Source organism: Nyctereutes procyonoides, unplaced genomic scaffold, assembly GCF_905146905.1.
Source record: "Nyctereutes procyonoides isolate TBG_1078 unplaced genomic scaffold, NYPRO_anot_genome, whole genome shotgun sequence".
NCBI lineage: Eukaryota > Metazoa > Chordata > Mammalia > Carnivora > Canidae > Nyctereutes > Nyctereutes procyonoides.
The window spans coordinates 73,005,117-73,026,953 of NW_026575146.1; the positions used below are offsets into that span (position 1 = coordinate 73,005,117).

At 57.1% G+C, this 21,837-nt stretch overlaps 2 protein-coding genes across 3 annotated transcripts; one reads left to right on the forward strand and one right to left on the reverse strand.

Moving 5' to 3' along the window:
* Positions 1-839: 839 nt before the first annotated feature.
* SCAF1 (SR-related CTD associated factor 1) lies at positions 840-14,243 on the reverse strand. 2 transcript variants are annotated; one of them, XM_055310486.1, is made up of 11 exons: positions 14,152-14,243; positions 11,368-11,481; positions 11,072-11,129; positions 10,226-10,320; positions 9,798-9,898; positions 9,588-9,703; positions 3,933-6,797; positions 3,195-3,277; positions 2,745-2,963; positions 1,554-1,682; positions 840-1,269 (listed from the first exon to the last, which is right to left on the reverse strand). In XM_055310486.1, the coding sequence occupies exons 2-11, from the start codon at positions 11,473-11,475 to the stop codon at positions 1,078-1,080; spliced, it is 3,966 nt and encodes a 1,321-aa protein (XP_055166461.1). In that variant the 5' UTR covers positions 11,476-11,481; positions 14,152-14,243; the 3' UTR covers positions 840-1,077. The 2 variants fall into 2 exon arrangements, with proteins under 2 accessions (XP_055166461.1, XP_055166460.1); XM_055310485.1 differs by lacking the exon at positions 14,152-14,243 and adding an exon at positions 13,698-14,105.
* Positions 14,244-15,841: 1,598 nt separating this feature from the next.
* Positions 15,842-19,698, forward strand: RRAS (RAS related). The gene is made up of 6 exons (XM_055310487.1): positions 15,842-16,019; positions 17,975-18,062; positions 18,190-18,292; positions 18,375-18,483; positions 19,152-19,270; positions 19,346-19,698. Exons 1-6 carry the CDS (start codon positions 15,867-15,869, stop codon positions 19,428-19,430), a joined length of 657 nt encoding a protein of 218 aa, XP_055166462.1. The 5' UTR covers positions 15,842-15,866; the 3' UTR covers positions 19,431-19,698.
* The last annotated feature ends 2,139 nt before the right edge of the window (positions 19,699-21,837 follow it).

Here is a 21,837-nt window from a genome sequence, read left to right on the forward strand (position 1 = left end):
TCCAGTCTGACTGCAGGGTTGCTACTTTCTGATGGGGGCCCCAGGGTAGAATCTAGAACCCCAGTTTTGGCTATGAACAGTTGAGGCCACTGATTGTTCAGTCCAGTAAGCTGGATCAACATATTGGCTGGGGGAAGGGGGGGGCTTAGGTCCCCTCCCAGCTCCTGCTGGGTGACCTCAGGCAGGTCCTCCTGTCCCAGCCAGCTGTGGGCTCCCCTCTGCATGGGGCTGGAACAGGCAGCTATAAAGGAGTTCTGTGTCCCGGCCTTAAAGCCCACCCTCTCCTGCACCCCTGATGCTACCACCTCTCCTCACTATGTCTGGGTTCTGGGTAATGGGGATGGTGTGGAGGCCAGTGTGGCCCTGACTCACTGTGTGGCCCCTGTTAGTTTCCCTCTCTACTTCAGGAGAGTGGATAAGATCGCCCCAGCCCCATAGGACTGGTAAAGAGAGTCCAACTCAATGAAAGACAAAAATCCTGCTGCTGGGGCAAGTCCAGGCCTAGACAAGTAGCACTCAGTTGCCCTGAGCTTGGAAGACACAGAGCAGGGGGGACCTGGGACCCCCAACCTCCCACCCACCACTTCCTGTCAATAGCAACGGCTTACCACGTACCAGGTATGGTTCTAAGTGCCTCACTTGCTTGTGTCTTCATCCCTCCAACACCTGCTACAACGATCAGGAGACCGAAGCCCAGCAAGGCTAGTACACTTGCCCCCCGCCCCCGTCACAGCCTGCTATAACCACCCTCAGACTGGGCCAGACTTCCTGCGTACCTCTTCCCAACCCTTTCCCAAACCACTCTGAAAAGAAAGGGCAAAAATCAGGGGGCTTGGGGCTAACATTTCATGAAATCTTTAATGAAATTGGGGGAGGGGCACAAACAGAAGGGCGGGGCAATGGGGACAGGCCTGGGGGCAAGGGGCACAGGGCTGGGCAGGGCAGGGGGCTCTCCTCTTCCCTGCAGCAACCCTCCCTCCATCATCCCACTGATGGGGGGAAGGAAGTGGGGAGGTGGAGCCATAAATACGTCCAGAATTCCAAAGAGGTGAAGGAGGGAAGGGATGGCTGAGGGTCTCAGAGGGGGGGCAAGGGCAGGCCGGGGCCACCCTTGTCAGGGGGCCCAGGCTCCTTGGGTGGCCGTGGGGGCCCTGGGGGATCCCCTGGCTTGCGGCCGTGCTTGCGAAAGTAGCGGTAGCGTTGGACGTAGGCCCGCACCAAGTTGCTCACCTTCACTGGGTTGATCTCCCCGCTTTTGCTGTGGCAGATCTAGGGAGTGAGGGGCAGCTGCGGTCACTGCCCATCCCCCAGGGTCCCCTCCACCGGGACTGCTGAGCATTGCTTGGCACAATGGGAGCCACCCCCCCAAGTTCAGGCCAACGCCCCTGCCTGTACCCCCGAGGCCAGCCGAATAGGCCCTCTTGTCACCCTCCTCACCTTCCAGGCGGACCCACCATTCCCGGCTCCCCGTCTGTGTACATCTGTCCACGCACGTCCGTCTCTCCTTCTCATCCTCTCCCCACCTCTGTGATCTGTTCCCCTCTGGGCCCCACCTTGTGGACAGCCTTCCTCAGGATGTCCTTGTACTCCTCCTTGGTGATGTCCTTCTTCTGATAATACGGCTTGATGGCCAGCTTCACCTCCTCTACTGCCCGCTCCTGTGTGTGCAGCTTCTTCAGGTACTGGTCGAAGTGGTGATGGAGTGGGAAGAATGGATGGCAGAGGCCAGATGAGCTCCCGCAGGAACCCCTGGCCTGCCTGTCCCCTGCCTGCCAGCTCAGCCTCCCCAACCATCCAGCTACTCCCGGAGGCAGAAGTACGGCTTAGGGTCTGCCCTGTGCTCCTCCTGCTGCAGTCACCCTAGACTACAGGCTGGGCAGGGCCTCTGAGTGTCACTTGAGCATCCACCAGGCTGGACCCTGGGTGGTCCCTGGTGGCCGGAACCAGGATACTCATGTCCACTGCCCGTACAAAATTTACATGAAGCAGGATGTCTGGATCACTCAGCGCCTGTCTTCTGCCCAAGGCGTGATCCTAGGGTCCCCGGACCGAGTCCTGCATCAGCCTCCCTGCGTGAAGCCTGCTTCTCTCTCTGCCTATGTCTCTTGCCTCAATCTGTGTCTCTCATGAATAAATAAATAAAATCTTAAAAAAAAAAATTTACACAAAGCGAAGACAGAGTGGGGCAGCACACCACCTCCTGGGCTGTTTGGACCATGACAAAAGGCACCGAAGCCTGACCAAAAGGAGGCCCAGGAGCAGGAGCCAGACGTAGCTGAACGAAAACCTGTTTGAATCTGCCCGGCAACCACTCTGCCTCCTGCCCTGGAATAGACGCTTGATCCATCCTTTTGTAAACCACCCTCCCTCTTGCACAAAAAGTCAGTAAGTCCACAGTCGTAGGGACGTCTGTCAGCACGTGGGTGTGTTTACATCTTATTTCTGCCCCCCTCTCTGTGGGCAGGTAATTTAAAAAAAAAAAAAAAAAAAAAATATATATATATATATATATATATATATATATATATACATACATATATATATATATCTGCCCAGTGCCCATCTCCCACTCAACCCTTGGGAGTGAAAGTTTAGTTCCTTACAGTTTAATGACTGTGGTTTTCTCTACGTTCCCGCTTGCTGGCAGCAGTCTCCTACTCTCCTCGGGTCCCTGCATCTCAGCATCTGTTCCTGTTCTCTGTAAAGCTGCCACTGTCCACCCACTTCCCCCAAGCCCAGCTCACCTTGTCTGTGTCCCCGCGTCCCTCGGAGCTGCTGCTGCCTTCTCGCTTGTCAGATGCTGCAGCCAGCCCAGTGGGGGTGGGAGGGGTTGAGCCACAGCCTCCCAAGGGGAGGCTGCCAGGGAGCAGGTAGCTAGAGGGGCCAGGGGGCAAACCCAGAGAGGTGGGCACAGGAGCCGGTGTCACCCCCAGACTAGAGGGTGGTTTTCGGTGACTGAGGATCTGTGGGAAGAAGTTGGAGATGATGAACAAAGGGAGGGGCAGGGAAGAGGGAATATGCACCCCCATTATTCCCACCCTGATTTCCCGACAGTCCCAGGGGCAGAGGCTCTTCTTCTGGCCAATCCCTTCCTTGTCCCAAGGCCTGTTGGGATTTGCAGTTCTTCTCCTGGCTTAACCGGAGTCAGGGGATGAGGGAAGGGACCATGAGGACTCTTCCCCTAGGGAGCCCACCTGGTTGGTGGCCTGGATCAGCTCCTGCGCTTTTGCTCGGCTTGCCAGATTGGCTTCTTCCATCTTGAAGAGAAGTGCAGTCACTGCAAGGAGCAAAGTGTTGAGGACAAGGAGATCAAGAGTTAACACAAGAGGAGCCGGTGAAGGGTGCCTGGCCCCCTGTTGCCATCTCCCACCCTGGAAGATGCTGGAAAAGCTATAGGTCCCGAGCTCAGAGCTGGGAAAAGGGGGCTCCGGCCACCCAGGAAACCACTCTGCACCCCCACGTGTTCTCAGGACTTTAGATATGTGTGTGGTTAGGGGGAAACACGGCCATGTCACTCGGGAGTAAGGTAGTGGTAAAGGTGAGATTCTGACTCAAGCCCCCTGTGGCCTGTTGCTATTCCCCCAAGGGACACTGCTCCTTGCTTGCCCTGCTCTTTCTGGTCCTTCTGCTACACCTAGCCTCAACTGCCTCTAGGTGGCCCCCAGGACAAGGCCTGCCCCTCCAGGTTGTACTGGGCTAGCCACCCCCACACTCATTTGCCTGCTCCCTTCCAGCACACTGACATCTAGGAGCCTTCTGGACAGACCCCAATCAACCCTCACCCACCCAAGTCCCTCACAATCTGGGGGTCACTATGTACTTGCACCTACCCCTTCTGAGGCATCCCCACTGCCTCCCAGTCCGTCCCCACACAACCTCACCCTCGATCCTTTCTGCCTGCCCCACCCCACCCCATCCCTGGGCACACTCACAGGCCAGGACACCGCTGGTGGTGCAGTCCACACCAGCAGGCAGGTTCCAGGGCATGGGTGGGGGCAGCGTGGGCAGCTGGGAGACACGGGTGGCCGGTCCATCTTCTGCCCCTGAGTCGCCGGCTGTGGACCCCGCGCTAGGGGCAGTGCTTGGGGCCGCTGCAGCTGTGCTGGTGGCTGTGGTGGTGGCAGGCTGCTGCTCCTCCTCCTCCTCCTCCTCCTCTTCCTCCTCCTCTTCCTCCTCCTCCTCCTCTGCCCCACCTCGGACCCCAGCCTCCTCGGTGGCCTCTTCGGGAAGGAAGGAGACCTCGGGTGTCTTGCAGCTGCTGTCCACCGTCTGTGAGTCCGGTGTGAGTGCAGGGGGTGGAGGGGCTGCCTTTGGGGGTGGGGTGCTGGGGGCTTTGGCCGCCCGCTCCTCCCCGGACCAGGAAGTCTCCTCCACCCCCTTGGCCCCCGCTGCCTGGCTGCAACTATCAGCCTTGGACTTCTTTAGTGTCACTGGGCCCCCACTGCTCCCGCCGCTGCCCCCACTGCGGATCTTTTTCCTTGTCTTGGACGGCTTGGTCTTTCCCTTGGTCCCCTTGGCTTTCTTGGCCCCAGCCTTGGCCTTGACCTTGGTCTTTTTGGGCTTGGTGCTTCCCGGAGCTGCTTTGGCCACCTCGGCAGGGGCCCGCTCGTCAGGCTTGAGGAAGGGGGAACGGCTCTCCCGGTCTCGGCTGAACTTGACTCCAATGGAGCCCAGGCCAGCAGACGCGGCCTCCTTGGCGGGCGTGGTGCTACTGACACCTTCTCGGATCAGCACTGCCACCTTGGATTGCAGCTTCACCTTCCGGGAGGAAGAGGAGCATGAGGACGACGAAGAGCCTGAGCCGCTGCTGACCGGTGGCTTTGGTGGGGGCCCCGAGGAGGGCGCCGACTCCTTGGGAGGCCGAGCCTTCTTGGATGACCTGTCCCTGTCCCTATCTCTGTCCCTGTCTCGGTCCCGATCCCCCCCATCCAGCGCCTTCCGCCGAGATCCCTTCTCCCGGGAGGAAGAGGAGGAGGAGGCAGCCCCAGAGCGGCGCCGGTCCTTCTCACTGCTCTTGCCACCCCGCTCCTCGGTGCTCATGCCCTCTGAGTCGTATAGGACCTCGCGCTTGGGCGACGAGGCTGGGGCCGGTGAGGGGCCTCTGGGGTCGGACTTGTCAGGCCGGCCCACGGTGATGGTCCGCTTGATAGCGAAGAGATCGTGGTCCGTGAGGTCCTGGATGGAAGGTGGCACGGCCCCCCGGCGGCGGCTGTCGCGCTCTGCGCCCAGGGAGCCGGAGCCAGAGCCAGAAGGAGGCTGGGTGGGCGCTGGGCCCTTCTCACTGTCCCCAGACCGCTTCTCACCCCGGGACCGTGACCGCTTCTTTTTCTTCTTGCCGCCGCCACCGCCGCCATCTCGGTGCTTGCCACGGTGCCGCTCGCGCCTCGAGGACGACGATGAGGAGGTGGCAGGGGGTGGGGAGGCTGAGCGCCGCCGCCGCCGCCGCTTCTCCCGGGACCGAGACCGGCGGCTGCCCCCGCGGCGGCGGTCAGTGCTGCGCGAGCGGCGGCGGGCTGAGCGGGACCGCGAACGGCGGCGGGCGGACGACGAGGCATGCGAGCCCGGCTTGCGGTCCCGGGAGCGGTGCTTCTTGGAGTCCCAGGGGGAGGCCGGGGCCGGCGGGGCGGGCGGTGCACCCGAAGACGATGAGGCGGCCTCCTTGGCCTCGCCACCACTCCGCTTGCGCTCCCGCCTCGACTTCTTGCGGGTGGGGGGACCCGCGGGGGCGGTGGCGGCGGTGGTGGCGGCAGCGGTGGAGGCGGCAGCCGGGGAGGGTGAGCGCTGGCGGTAGCGCTCCCTCCGCTGGGTCAGGATTTTGCGGCGCAGGTCCAGGCCGCCCCAGCGCGTGTCGGCGGCCGGGGGGGCAGGGGCCGGTTCCCCTAGGTCCACCTGCAGGGCACCCTCACCATCCGACTCAGCGTGCAGAGACAAGAAGTCGTCCCCCTCAGGGGCCCGGGGGGCAGGTGGCGGGGGCGGGGGCTGGGCCGCGGGGGGCGCCGAGGCTGCAGGAGGGGGTCGAGCTGCCCGGCCACTGGCCCGAAAGAGGGAGACCGCCACCCTGGGCTCCTCCTCGGGCTGGACGATCTCGCCCTCCTCGATCTCTGAGTCGCCTGGTGGCGGCAGGGTTGGCGGGATGGCGGCTCCACCAGCTGTCACCACCTCCACCGATACCTTGCCTTCCCGGCAGGCTTCGGCCTCGGTCCCCACCACGAAGACACGCCGGCGGGTGGCTCCGTCAACCCGGGTGGAGTCCACCTGCGGTGGTGTTCCAGGGGCTGGAGCTGACTGTGGGGGCTGGGGGTCCGGGCGGGGGCTCTCGTCACCTGGGAAGTCCTGGCTCAGGCTGTTGTCATCGTAGATGCCCGCCAGAGTCTCCGAGATGCGGCTGATGCTCTGAGACAAACCTTCCTCCTCCTCTTCTTCCTCTTCTTCCTCCTCCTCCTCCTCTTCCTCCTCCTCTTCTTCCTCCTCAGGTGAGGGGGTCCCCGCTGATGAGCTGGGGTTGGAGCCAGTGGGCTCGAAGGGGTCGTACTTTTGCTCTGGAGCAGGTGGTGGGGAGTAGGCCTCATCGGTGGGGTGGAAGGGGTCATAGATGTCGAATCGGGGGGCAGGTGGGGCCGGGGGTGCTGGGGGTGGTGGAGGTGGGGGAGGGGAAGGGGAGGAAGAAGATGGGGAAGGGGAGGGCGAGGAGGAGGCAGAGGAAGGGGCAGGGGGTGGGGCCGGGCCTCCGTCTCCAGTGCCCAAGGTAAGGAGGTGGCGGGCACAGGAAGGTCGAGAAGAGTGGGGCTGTGGAGAAACTGCAAAGGAACAGCGGAGACGGAGAGCCAGTCAGGTGCACACCCTCCTCCTGGGGTCTGCAAGAGGGGGGCCACAAGCAGGACGGCCCCCCAGCCACTGCCCCCCTCCAGCAGCCCTCGTTGCACCAGCAGGTACTGCTCCCAGCACTGTACAGGGCTCGCAACACAGCATACTCCTCAAAACCCCCACTGTAGGTACTGTGTCCTGACCGGAGGACGTAGAGGTTCAGAGAGCTGCAGTATCTTCCCAAAGGACACACGGCCGGGAGAAGCTGGAGTGCAGACTCAGTCACTGTTGCCCCCATAACCTGAAATAGCCGCTGGCCTGCAGCCCAAGAAGCCCCTGACTGGGGTTACCGCAGAAGACACTGGCCATGGTGGGGGTGGCTGGGATTTGAACCTAAGGCCACCTGGAGGCCAAGCTCCAGCCTGCTGCTCCAGCTGCCTCTTGTGGAAATTTATCCTGTTTTCTGAGGGAATAGTGTGCGGCTGTGAAGGCGAAAGCTCCCCCCGGAGCCAGAAAGTGGCAGAGCTGGGAAGCCCTGAACACCTGAGCCCTCACTCAAGTACTTCACTCTGTGACAAGCCCCATCCAAAGGGCTACCTCTCTCAGGCCTCAGAGACACCCCTGACAGGTGACAGGAACAAGCAGCGTTCACCTCTTCCTATCAGCCAGTAATTGTGCTTTCCTGTGCTCCCTCCTCTGCTTTCTGAAGACATGTCTCAGGGCCATAAATCCCACACATGGAGACAACAGACCAGGGCTGCACCTCTGGACACACACACTGGGATGCAGAGACACCCGTCTCAACCACATACCATAGGGACCCTGCGACAGCTAAGACATCAGCTTGGCCAGGTGGACAATGTCAGGAAGGCAAGGGCTTAAGAGGGCTGTCCCAGAGCCACCTCTCAATCCCATCCCCTCAACTGTGACGTGACCAAGGACAAGTAACTCAACCTCTCTGCCCGCCTTGGTTTCCTCATCTCTACAATGGAGGTCCACTCACTCATTCAGTACATTTTTACTAATCACCTATCTTGTGCAAAGAGCTATTTGGAGTACTACAAACAGAACAGTGAACACAAGAGACAAAGACCCTGCCTTCAAGGAGCTCACATTGGGCAGGGAGAGAAATCTCAATGAGCCACACAGAAAGTGCACCAGCTGCTGAGGGCTGTGGAATAAGATAAAGCAGGGGCAGGGGGTGCCTGGGTGGCTCAACTGGTTAAGCGACTGACTTGATTTCAGCTCAGGTCATGACCTCAGGGCTGTGAGATCGAGCCCCCTGCCCTTCCCCACCCCTTTAAAATAAGTAAGTAAATCTTAGAAAGAAAGAAAGAGATAAGAGAGAGAAAACGAACAAAAAAGGATGGTGATGATAGCATTCACACCTCACAAGAACAAGGGGACCAGATAAGCAGCTATGTGGAATGAACGGTGCTGTGCCCGGCACAAGGACTCCGAGATCATGAGCTCTTACTATCCTGCTTCTGAATTATTACCACCACCAGAGGTACAAAACAGTCCTTAGGCTGGAGTAGTCTGGAACTGCAAGACTGTTTCCTCTTTCTGTAATTTTTATATGACATAAAATTACAGATGAGTTTTTTTTTTCCCGTAAGTCTTTAAGAATTTCCAAATGGAGGAAGAAACTGCCTGCAATAAGAGAATAACCCAAGCAACCCGCCCCTCCCCACCCTGCAAAACAGCTCTTAGGTTCCAGATACATCTATATCACTATAAGGCTTGGAGCCAAATCCCCCAGGCCATCTGTCTTTGTCAATAAAGTTTTATTAGGACGCTGCCATGTCCATGTGTTTACTTATCCTCTATGGCTTCTAATTTGAAAAGAAATGAAGATATTTTTGTGGGCCCCCTAGAGTGTGGTGGCCCTAGGTACAGTGTTCCCTGAGCCAAATAGACAAATCAGTCCACAGCTATAAAGAAAGGGCAAGGGAAACATAAACTGGCACAGCATGGGTGAGCCACTGTCAGCTGCAGAAGAGGACTCCCGGCTGCCCTATTCCTGTACCTGAGCTGACTAAGCCTTCCTCTCCTCCTCACCCCTCCCAACTGTGGATATACACACAAAAAAGGAAGTATAAACCTTGGGTTCCCACCAGGTCCTGGGGTCCAGCAGCAGTGGCATCAAAGAAGAGCTGGTTAGAAATGCAAATTCCCAGGCCCCAGCCCAGACCCACTGCAGGAGAAACCCTAGGAGTAGGTGCAGCGACCTGTGTATTAGCCTGTCCTGGTGATTCTCATACCTACCCAGGTTTTGAGCAGCACTGCTCTACACTGCTCACCAGCTTCACACTGCATGTGGGGCTGGGGAGCAGACTTTCCTTCTGTCCTCACAGAAGTCAAAAACCTGGGCTTTCTCTCAAACAGACCTGGGCTCGCGGTCCAGAACCCAGGACCCCTGCTAAGCAACTGGCTGTGCCACCTTCAACAAATGATTTTCAGACTTTACTCCTCTGGAAGACAGAGATGCTAAGAGTCCCCAGGTCTCAGGGAAATGAATTTCTAGTGCAGTAACACTGCCACGTAGAGCCCTAGACACCGAGTGCTTCACACGCACTAACTACTCCTATGTGCTGGTGATCACATCAGTGTTTGCTCTACGTAAGTCTGCATGTATGCACAGCCTTTATTTTGGTCCAACAGGCAAAGACCTAAAGATTTTGTCTAAGTGACATGACGGCTAGCTACTATTACTACCAACAACAGCCGACTCCCGCACAACTCTGAGGCCACCTGCTCAGCTCTACCCTGGCCCCACATACCCGTTTTGCCTGTCCTCCAGGCCCTGAGACGGGGCAGCAGGCTAGGAACGGGCAGAGGGATCGGATCCCTGTCCCCAATTCGGACCTCGGCCACCAGCTCCAGCATGTCCTCGCTTCTGCAGGGCAGAAGAAAGGGGGTGAGTGAACCTGGGGGAAGCTTCTGGCTCCCATGCCAAAGGCCTCACCCACTCTGGCTGCCCAACTACTCACTCGCCAGGCCGCAGGTCCAGGTGGCTAGGAACCCAGGTATCTGGGGGATCCAGAACACTCACCAGCCCCGCAAGGAAACTGTCTGCAGCCATGTCCAACACCTAGAATAGGTCAGGAGGGGCTCCAACCTGTCCCTGCTCATGTGAGGACCCACAAATCCCATTTCCCCAGGCCCTAAACTCTCAGGAACCCAAACATGAGAAACCCCAAGAAAATGCAGGGATCCAACCAATTCCCTCACCCTGACTTGCCTCCGGGACTCCAGGCTCACCCCCACAGATGATGCCCTCAGACCCTCCAACACCACTGCTGATCAACCCCAGCCCCGGGAGTCTGGGTCCCCATACCCATCTCTAGGATCCAGGCCCCAGTGACCTTCATCCCCCCATCCCAAGAGTCTGGGCCCCCAGCCCCCTGTTCTTACTCACAGTAGCTGTGTCAGTCCCCCCAGACTCCTGGGAACGGGGCTCTGACCGTGGGCTCCGGCAGCGCCTCCACCGAAGGCCATGACACCGGGAGCCATCTGGAGAGAGATTTGCATGGGGGATTGGAAAAAAGGGACTAGCTGCAGAGACTTTGTGGGGCAGGGGAAAGAGGAGTTTGCCCTAGATTTCGTCAAGGGAACCAAACTCCTGCTTGCTCTCCCTGCCTTCATCCACCATGTCCCAGCTTGGGTCCCAGAAGGACATCCCCAACAGCATGCTGAGGCATCAACACTCTCACCCATCCATCCTCCCAGCTGCCCTCAAGATGATGCCCAGACAAGTCAGCTTGGCATCAGAGCCTTGCTGTGACCCAGTCCCCACAGAGCTCTCCTGCCTTGCCTCCTGCTCACAACTCCATGCCCACCAGCCCCAGAGAACCACAACTCAGTCCTGCAACATGCCCTGGTGCTGGGTGCCTGCTGGGTGCCTCTGCCTACCAAGCTTTCCTCTTTACCAGGCTGCCCTAATACATGCTTAGGGACCCAGTTCACCTGTCTCCCCCTCTAGGAAGCTTTACCAGACCCCATCTTCCCCCCTCCCCCCACGCTAGCTTCACCGGGCCTCCTGCCCTCTCATAGTGCTTGGGCTACTTTTGTGCTGTGACAGGGTCTCCCCTCCACCAGACTGGGAGTCCCTCCAAGGCAGCTGTGGTGTCTGACCCATCTTTGGCTCCCTGTGCCAGCACAAGGGTGGTACCCAGGAGACCTCAGAAAAGCAGTTCTGAATGAAGTTAAGATAAAGAACACAGAGATGGGACAGGAGGCTAAGAGGAACCAGAACCCATCATACCTTTATCATTTGGCAGATCCCCCTGCAGGGAACTTCCCACAGCCTGCTGAATGGCCCGCTAGAGAAAAGGTGGAGGATGAACGGGATGGAAAGAAAGGACAGTCAGGGGACTCGTGCAAATGGTCACAAGCTCTCCTCCTGGGAGACAGCCATTCCAGACACCCATACAAACATACTGGAACCCTTCAGCGGAGCCCTAAGTCCAGGCCCCCAGCCCCTCCTCCCCAACTCTTGGGCCCTGAAATCCAAACTTGCAGCCCATCTCTCCCTTGGCCCCAGGTGTCTAGCAGCCTTACCAGGATAAAGGCAGAAGGAGAAAGCGTAGGGTCTCTGTCTGGTGGACCATCACCCCGATCCTCACCCGACTCCTCTGTCTTCCCTCGAGACTCATCTTCTTCCTCCATGGTCACCTGGTGTTTGAAGGGGTGAGAGTGTGGAGTGGAGGCCGGCGGGGGGCGGGGGTGAAGCAAGAAATGGACACAAAGACCTCAAGGGCCTCCAACATTGCTTTGATCAGCATGCTGTCAGGCATCCCTCTCCTCTTCCGCCACACTCCAGTCTTTGGGTGAGTCCCAGGCCCAGTGTAGACATCAGAGGGACCAGATCAGGCTCTCTTCCCTTGCCTGGATCTCAGCTTGCTGCCTTCTCTGAGGAAGGGAGGACTTCCCAGCCTCCTATTTTAACACCATGTTCCCAAATTCCCCCAGTTTCCCCCATGACCAAGCTTTAAGACCTCACTGCCCACCATCCTTTAAGAGCCAACCCAATGCCAAGACTTTTTTCGGTTGAGCTGTGACTTCAAACACTGTGTCCCATAGTCTCGTATACCCTCCTTTCCCAAACCGAGATGTGTGCTAGTGTGCTGGGTGCACCTCAAATATCACACAACTTCCCAGAGCATCAATTCTCCTCAGTAGCACAGAACCAAAAAATTTTATTTATAGACAAAGGATGGAACTACAATAGGGTGATGTACAAGACCAGAACTGAATTGAAAACACTACTTTCAGAAAGACATGCTGTCCACCTGACCCCATGGAGGGCATCTACCTCTTGCCCATCTGCCCATTGTATGAAAGCATGGCTCAAGCTTTCGTGATAGTACAGAAATACTTAGATTATACTAAAATTGAAAGATTATCCTTCAGACTGGTGGGTGTCTGGATTAGGGCTTCAGAACCCATAACTGTTTCAGCTGCAGGCTTCCCTGTAACCATCAAATCTACTACTTTGGAAACAATATCCAGTCTCAGAATTCCCAGAGAGCTTTGAAACCACAACCACCCCCCACCCGACTTGTGTTTAAATGGGCACAACTGAAATATCTACCTCCAAGAAGGACTGTGAGAAATGAAAGGGGACCGACTTTTGCCACAGAGTTAATGCAGCTCAGGCACCTGATACAAAGTAACAATAATTAGCATTATTTATTTTCAAAAGCCCAGGTTTATCTCCTCCACTCTCCCAGCTGCCTACCTGCAAAGCAAACACCCAGGTCCTGGGTCTCACTCCTACCATAGATTTCCAAGCCAAGCCAAAGCTTCCAGCTGTGAGCCTGTGGTTCCTTCCCTAACTCCCACTAACATGTCCTGCCTATAAACCCCTATGGACAGTTCCCAGCCCCTGGAGCTGCTCTCCAGCACCTCTGGGGGAAGCACATGCTACAGTGACTGTCACCTAACAGAAGCCTAATCAAGATCTGCTAAGTACAGACACACAGATCTCCAAGCCCTCTGCAGTGTATGAAGATGCTCCTTTGCCCATTTAGACAAGCACCAGACTTTGCCGACACGTCCATGGCTCCTTAGATCTTTTCAACATGAAAAGGTTCTGCAGACATTCTATGTCCCTCTAGAACACTGTTTCCCAAACTACAGTCTGATAGCAGTATGGTGCTTCACAAATAGTTATTTAAAAAAAAAAAAAATTGAACGCAGTAGAAAATTCTTCGCAGTATATCACAAGTAGTTAAATGGGATACTAATTAATGGGACTTTGGTATTAAGTACCTGTATCAGTATGCACTGGGTCTCAATAAAAAAAAATGTACTTCTTACTGTATAGATCAAGGTCAAAATAGTTCGAAAAGCATTGCACTAAGTGATTCTAGAGGATCCTACAGACTTCCCCCACGCTAATGTGGACTAATTCTAATCTCTATAGTTCCAGGGCAATACAGAATTTAAAAACATTTTTCACTTGAACTGCATTCGTAAGTGCAAGTACATAAGAGCTGGGCAAATTTTCCAATACTCTCCTTTGTCTTGTTCTCCACGCAATTATCCAGCCCCAAAAGGCATTTGAATTTGCTCCAGGCATAAAGACTGCACTCTTGCAGTCACATTGAAAGCCACCTAGATGGTTCCAGGTCCTTCTAACTGCCGCCAGCCTCCTGTCACCTAGATTAGACACACTTCAGATGTTAGAGACCCACCTTGGCCTCTCAGTACATCTCAGTATTTGCCTCCCTCCCTTGGTGGGCATATCCCACCCCTCTAGGTGGCCCTAAAAGACTTCCTAGCCCTCGAACAGTTCTTCCAGGCCCGCTAAATGGCCCCAGACCCATGCAGGTGAGCTGCATCCTCAAGTCAGCCCATGTAGACACTCCCAGCCCTAACAGACATACCCCGGGCGCTAGAGATGGTTCTGCAGATACTCCTCAGCTCTTGCAGACCTCCTTCACCCTGGGACATTATCTCAAGATCTCAAGATGGCCCCAGAACCCTATCAACAGACCCTAACCTCGGGTCAGCCCATAAAGACGATCAACAGTGTCTAGAGAAATGACCCAGGCCAGCTAAGTGATGGAGGGCAGGCTCCAGTCCCGGTGGACGTCCCCAGTCCTCACGGGGACGCCCCGCAGATGCCCCCCGGAACCCACAGACGCGTCCCGGGGCCTTGAGAAGGCCCCCCGCTCGGCGCCAGGCTCCGTCTCCGCTCCCGGGCCCGAGGCCGCCCCGCTAAGTCCTCCAGGCCCCGCGGCGTGCGGGGAGGACCCCGGGACAACTAGCGACCCGACTCCGCCCCGCCCACCCCGATAGGCCCGAGCCCCGCGGCCCAGACTGCCGCCGCCATCTTACCCCGCCGCTCGGGCTGCGGCTCCGGCCCCGGCGCGGGGCGGGGCGGGCTGGGGGGGCTCGCGAGCTGAGGGAGGAGAGGGGCGGAGCTAAAACGCCGCCGAGCTTGCCGGGACTTCAAGTACCGAGCACGGTGCCGTGAAGGCTGGTGGGAAGGCTCCGGACTCCGTTTCCCAGAAGTCAATGGGGCACCTAGGCAGGGGCGCGCGCGACGGACGCCGGGAGGCGTAGTCCGCACGTCGCCACCGTCGCGCGGGGACAGCAATGAGGTGAGAGGTGAAGTGGGCGGGGCTGTGGTAGCCCGCAACAAGGCCCCATGGTGTCCTGCGCGCGCGCGGAAAGAGCTGCGGAACAGGAAGTGACGTAAGAGCACTCAGCTGGGCCGCTGCAAGGGAATTGTAGTTCTGAAGAGTGGACAGTAGAAAAAAAGCTGGACTGGCTGGGAGTTGCGCCGCCCACCTTCTGGGAATCCCAGAATCCCTGTCTTCTAGTCCCTTCTAAATTTAGAACCAAGGAGCCCGACCCTACAACCTCCTCCTTTAGGATGGAAAAGTCCAAATTCCAATTTCCTCTCACTTAGCAGGAGTCCAGACTCCCATTTTCCTCCTCCCTGGGACTTGGGAGTTCAACCCTGACTTCCTCACAACCCTGAGTCGGGCCTGAGGGCCCTTCCTTCCTCAGACCATTCCTGGTCTCAAGCTCGTTCTTTACACAGACACAAATGTTGGGGTTCCCAACACGAATTCCCTCGGATCCAGAATTCTGATTTCCCGGCCTCACCAACCCCTGTACCCAAGAGTCTGGGCCCTCAGCTCCCTCCTTTACTGAACCTAGTAGTAAGGTCTCCCAGATCCCTTCCTCCCCCGGACCCAGGAGTCCAGGCCTTCAGTAATCATTCTCTCCGAGAGACCCCGGAATCTGGTTCCTCAGCCTCTTCTTCCTTCAAGACTCAGAAATCCTGGCCCTGGGCCCTTCATGACCCAGCTACCCCGGCTTGGGCGAGCTGGCTCAGGGATTAGGAATGCAGTGATCTCACGGCCCCTCCCTGTCCCGTTACCCCGCTGTCCCCCTCCAGGGCCCCATCTCCCCTCCCAGTCTGTCTTCCGCTTGGCAGGGACTCCGGGAACCGGAAGCCTGGGTCCCTTAGCGGGCGGAGACTCCAGCGTCCAGCCTAGACGCCCGGGTCGGAAGTTTGGCTGAGATCCCAGGACGGAGGTGGCGCCTCCCTCAAGACCATCTCCTTCCTCGGAGCGCGCCTATATACGGCCGCGCGCGAGTCGACCAGCCCCGCCTATTAAGACGAGGCCTCTGGGGTGGTGCCCTGAGAAGCGGTGTCTCCGGGGTTCTCATTTGCATAGCACCTCTCCGAACACTTTTCCCGACCTATCTGCTGCAAGAGTGAGAGCGCTTATTAGCATAGCCACGCCCCCAGACGGCCCGCCGGCAAAGAGCGCGTGGCGCTGCTCTGGGCGAGCAGAGTCCTTTCATTAGCATATTCCCGCCCCTTTCGGAATTCCCCTTCGCAACGAAAGCCTTTCCCCTACCCTTATTAGCATAGCTCCTCCTTTTCCCTGGCCTGGCCTCGAAAGTGTCCGGAGACTCGAGTCCTTCTCTCCGGAGCTCATGATTATGCAGTAGCCTTATTAGTGTGGCCCGCCCCCTAGGCCCCGCCCGGTTCCCCCCTAGGCGGTAGCGGCGGCGGCGGCGGCGGTGGCGACATGAGCAGCGGGGCGGCGTCCGGGACAGGGCGGGGGCGGCCCCGGGGCGGGGGGCCGGGGCCCGGGGACCCCCCACCCAGCGAGACACACAAGCTGGTGGTCGTGGGCGGCGGCGGCGTGGGCAAGAGCGCGCTGACCATCCAGTTCATCCAGGTAGTGGGCCCTCACCCGGGGGGGTGCCCCCGGGACCCAGAACTGAGCCCTTTGGGAGATCCCTGAGACCCCGATTTCCTCTCGATTCATCACTGAGACCCTCCTATGAGACCTTCTAATCTTAAAAAAATCCTCTCAGATGGTGACCCCGAGCCCCCTCCCCTCCAGGGCCTCCACCCCCTACACTAGGGACCTTCCTCCTATACTGGCATCCTGAAACCCACCATCCCTCCTCCTACCAGTATCCAAGACCCCGCTTCCCTGCTGACTTGACCCTGAGCACCTCCTGGGAGCACTTAAATCCAGAAGTCACCCCATTTTGATCCTAAGCGCTCTCATAGGCCCCCACCCCTCTGGTGTCACTTCCCCCTACCCTGGGCCCCATCTCCCCCAGATCCCAGATCCCAGCTTCCTCTCTTAGCCACCCAAAGCCTAACTGGGAGATTACCACAGTCTAGATACTTAGCTCTCCGAGAATCTAGAAATTGTGCCCAGACTTTGCCTGCGGCCCATCCAGGACCATCTGGTCCTGAGGGAGACCCCCTCAGACCCAAGAGATTTCAGAAAGATCCAGCCCCTCGGTCATTCCAGAGGACTCTTAAGACCACACGTCCTGTCCTGAGGAGCCCCCATCCCACCAGACCCAGATCTCCACCCTCCCCCAGGGAAAACCACTCACTCCTCCATGTTGAGTTTTCCTCCAGTCTAACTCCTTGAGCGCCTCTCAGAAACCTTGGCTAGCCTCCAAATCACCTCCATGAAGAAGCCCTCAGATTCTTGACACCCCCAGAGAGACCCATTTCTTAGGACTTTCTCTGACCCTAAAAATGCATCTCAGGGTATCTGAGACATGCATCTATATTCTATGACAGACCTCTCAAGTGTGCATTTTGGGCTCTCCCCAGCTCTCACCCTGATTACTTCTCCAGATGTGTTCTGAAGACATGCCAGTAATCCCCCCCATGGCGTGATCCCTGTATCTTCCCTTCAGGACAAGCCCTCACCAAGCATCCCTCCCCTAACAGACAGGATGCAGCTCTCAGACCCCCGCTACCAGATTACCCCTTCTCTCCCAAAAATCCACCCTTTGCCCAGGAAACCTCCACCCCATTCCCAAGGGGAACCCTCCCACCTTAAAGAAACCTTAGAAAGGTATCTGCTTCTGAGATGCTACTGCAGAGGCCCCTGGGCCCCAGACCCCTCGAGAGACCCCAGCCAGTGCCTGCATGGGAGCTCCAGCCCAAACAGAAAAAGGCCCCAGCCCTGGGCCCTTTGCACCCAGGGGCAGACCCAAAGTTGGCCAAAGGCCTGGCTGGAGGCTGGCGTGACCCAGGCAGGAAGGGAGGGGCCCAGCCTGCGGGCGGGGCAGCTTCTCTGCTGCTGGATTGGAACTGGGACCTTCCCCTGGGAGGAGACACTAGAAGCTGCCTGAGGAGGAGGGGGAGAGGGAGGAGGAGGAAGAAGAAGGAGAAAAAAAGAGGGAAGAGGAGGAGGTGGAGGGAGAGATACAGACAGGCAGATATTCTGGACAATAAGAGCTCCCAATAACTGAGCACTTACTATATCCAGGCCATACATTAAATGCTTAACAGGGATTTCCTGGGAATCTCACAAACGCTAGATTAAGTGTAGTCCTATTTTTATCCTTAATTTCCAATTGAGGAAATTGAGGTTCAGAGAGGGGAAGTGATTTGTTCAGTGCCACACAGCCAGGATGTAATCACCATGTAGGAGATGTGTTTTATACCAGAAAGATTGAGGATTGGGAGAGACTCAGAAAAAGGAGAGACTGGGTAGGGCGGGAGGAAGGGATAGAGAGAGACCCGCAGAGAGGGGAACAGGGACCCAGAATGAAGGGGGAGGTAGAGTCCAGGAGCAGGGCTACATCATCTCTCCTGGGGCACTGCGGGTCCTGCAGGAGCTGCAGTAACAGTATCTTCTCCCTGCCCCACCAGTCCTACTTTGTGTCTGACTACGATCCCACCATCGAAGACTCCTATACGAAGATCTGCACGGTGGATGGTGTCCCGGCCCGGCTCGACAGTGAGGGCAGCAGGGAGTGGACCCAGGGGGAGGTGGGGGAGGGCTGGGGATCGTGGTGGGGCTGAGGGCTCCCTGGAGTGGCTTTTGGGAGCCTCATCCCCACAGCGGCCCCTCTCCCCATCTGCAGTCCTGGACACCGCAGGCCAGGAGGAGTTCGGTGCCATGCGGGAGCAGTACATGCGCGCCGGCCACGGCTTCCTGCTGGTGTTTGCCATTAATGACCGGCAGAGGTGAGAGGAGGCGAGGGTGGTGGAGCAGGGCAGACCGGGCCGATCGGCTGGCTAGACCTCATGCCTCGGGCTTCCTCCGCAGTTTCAACGAGGTGGGCAAGCTTTTCACGCAGATCCTCCGAGTCAAGGACCGAGACGATTTCCCCATCGTGTTGGTTGGGAACAAGGCTGATCTGGAGACACAGCGCCAGGTCTGGGATACCCCATCCCCCCCCACTCCCTGCCCCTGCCGCCACACCAGGGGGCCCCATCTCAGCCTCAGAGGCTTCTTTCAGTGCATATTCTGTGTCCTCACTGCAGCATCCTCTTCTGGCTCCCCTGGTCCTGCTCTTTCCGTTGTCACGCACATCACTAAATCCTCCAGGTTGGGTCTTCCCTGGAAGACCATGGCTGGATGGGACAAAGGGCTCCCCAGCTCTTCCACCTGGCACTTGACTCCCACCAGGTCTTGTCCCTTCCTTTCTCTGCTCTCAGCACTTCCTACACACAGAGACTATGGTGATTGCCACAACAGAACTCATCTTTCGTATGAAGCCTTTGGGGGGTTTCCAGCCTTGGGACCTTTGCTCAGGCCTCTGCAGGGAGCACCCTGACTTCTCTGCGGGTGGGAGTGTGGCGTGACCTTCTCACTTCAGAAGTGCAAAGGTCTGTGGTGCCCTCCCAGACTCCTGAATGATGCTGAGCCCCCTTAGCATGTTCCCCATGATCTCCTTGGAACTTTAACTCTGTTATGTGACCCCCACACTGTCACCCCCTTTAGAGCATAGTGTCTTTCTGCGTCCCACAGCTGCCCCCGCCCCCCCCACATGGAGCACAGACACCTGATACCTCTCCTCCCTGTTTCCTGTCCCTGTCCCAGGTCCCCCGATCTGAAGCCTCTGCCTTTGGTGCCTCCCACCACGTGGCCTACTTCGAGGCCTCAGCCAAACTGCGCCTCAATGTGGACGAGGCCTTTGAGCAGCTGGTGCGGGCCGTCCGGTGAGCAGAGCGCCCTTCCCTTGTTGTCCATGCCCCTGACCCCTGTGACCCAGACTCACCAGCTTCTCCCCACAGGAAGTACCAGGAGCAGGAGCTCCCGCCCAGCCCACCCAGTGCCCCCAGGAAGAAAGATGGAGGCTGTCCCTGTGTCCTCCTCTAGCCCGGGTGCAAAAAGAGCAGCTAGCATGAGCTCTCGGGACCAGCTGCCTTCACTGAGCTCTTTCCTCTTCTGGGTTTCCCAGGATACACTACAACCCCATCCCAAATTCTTGGCCTTCTCCAGGACATCGCCACTGTGTGCCTTCTGCCGAAGCCTCCCTTCCCCACCCAAGCCCCTGGGTGAGGGGCTCCCGGGCTTCTGGGTCACTGCTGTATATAACTCCCCTCTCTACCCCCAGGGAAATAAACGTCACTGCCAATGTCAGAAAGTGCTTCTTGAGAAGGGAAAAGTGGCTCCAGGGTGGTGGGTGGACTTGGTACAAACACGTAAAGCCTCACTCCACCTCTGTCCATAGGATCTCGAACCCTTGACTTGGTAGGGAGGTGGTGAAGGGGGGTCCAGAAGACAAGACAGGCCAGGTGTCTGGACCCATTTCACCTTCAACGGGGCCATTCTGCCCTGTTGTGTTTCAGTGGGCATTTTGCTGGGATAGGGGTGGAACACCTGAAAAAAAGTTTTTCTTTGCTGGAAAGTTCTATAACTGCACTGTTCACCTAAGATAGCCAGAAGCTACACATGGCTATTTCAATTTATTGGGTAGTGGTGTTCTAGAAGTCTCCAGGATCTTGGAAACAGGCCCATGCTATAGCCCCTGCCTGCCCCTTCTCACCTCCAATATGTATTGAAGACAGACCTTTTGGCTACAGGAGGGAGAAGGGACAGGTGGGCGGAATGGTGTCAAGCAGCTGGCTGGCAAGTTCCCATTTCCAGAAAATTCTCAATTGGGCTGACATCTGAGTCCAAACCCTTAATCCAACTCGTGGCCAGTGTAGACACATTCCGTCTGAACCTCTCCCCTGGCAGAGGGTGGAGACATCCTATGACCACCCCAAATAGTTGCTAACTCTCTTGTCTGGAAACCCTTGGAGTCCCCCATGTTCAACCCAGGAACCCCAATTCTGCAATCTGCTAACCTGGAAGGCTGGTGCCAGACTGGGAGACCACCGCTCGCCCATCTCCCAAGCCTGACAGGCATCCCTGAACCCCAACACCTAGTCAACACAGCAGGTCAAAAAGTTCAGCCTCAGTCCCCATGCCCTGGCATTTTGATCTGCACCCATTACTGTCACCAATTGATCTATCTTCCTACTCCCACATCTGCTACATTTGGGCAAAATCTGTGGGCCCCTGGACCCAAACTGATCCATCCCCTCACCCACCACAGAACCCACTTCCTGGTTCAAGGGTAAGTGATGGCCCTGGCAGCAGTTCTGCCAACTTCAGTCAAGTGCCTCTGTTTTCTCAGCTGTAAAACGGGGGTGATCACAGAGCTACTTCCGAGAGGCCTTTAGCAACAGATCTGCACCCAGAAGACAAACAGCATTTGCAATATACTAAGCACTCTCTATCAGTGACCGAGGCCCCACTGTTCTCCTCCTGCCCCAGAACCATGAATGTCCCTCTGTATTCCAGATTAGAACAATGATTAGCTAAATATCCCTTTCCGGGTTTCATTATCACAGAATCCTTGGCCTGTGTTCAACCTTCCGCCCTGGGAATAAGCGTGGCTCCAACATTTTGTGCTCCCCATTCACTCCCTCTGCTCACTGGGGGCCCAACCCCTGCAGAAGAGGGAGTGGGAGGAGGTTGGGTTCTACCACTTTCCAGACAAAGTCTGACATCTCCACCTAACCCCAGCCAGAGGTGAGGCACTCTCAGGGGTCAATGGAGTCCCAAGCCAAGGTCTCTCTCCCTGGGTCCCCCTGGCAACACTGCCCTGGCAGAAGGCCTGTCTTTTTTGCATTGTCTCTCTGGGCCAAGTTCTTGGCTGGGACACCCCACTTAAGGACAAAGATGCACTTTGCAGAGGTGATGAAAGCTACTGCTTGCCCTCAGGAAAAGGCACACGTACAAACCCACACAACTTGGCAGGCCATTTTTGGATGGTTTGCGATCACCACCTACCCAGAGCTCATCAGAGAGCGGTGTAGGGGGCTGGCGTGGCCTACTTGGCATCTCCCTAGGTCCATGGGCACCTCTCTCTGGTTCCTGCCTTCCTCGAGGCTCTGGTGGGCCCTGTCAACGATTCAAAGTCCCTTGGGGTCCTCTTTATCCATCTTTGCCACTCTCTCCTCCTTCTGCCACCTCTTGGACCTCCAATAAGCCTCTTGGGGTATCTTGTTATGGCTAACAGGCACTAAAAGTCAGACAGTGCTAAGTGCTTCAAACATTTGGTGTTCCTGCATGTCGACAAAAGCCCATCTTACAAATGACAAAGCTGAGGATATGGGCTGGTATCCAACCCACCTGCTTAGTGCTAGAGTGGAGATTCAAGTTTGGGCAGTTGGATTCCAAAATCCACCACCAGGTTATCTGGTCCCCAAAGGGAGGATACTGCCCTGCCGCC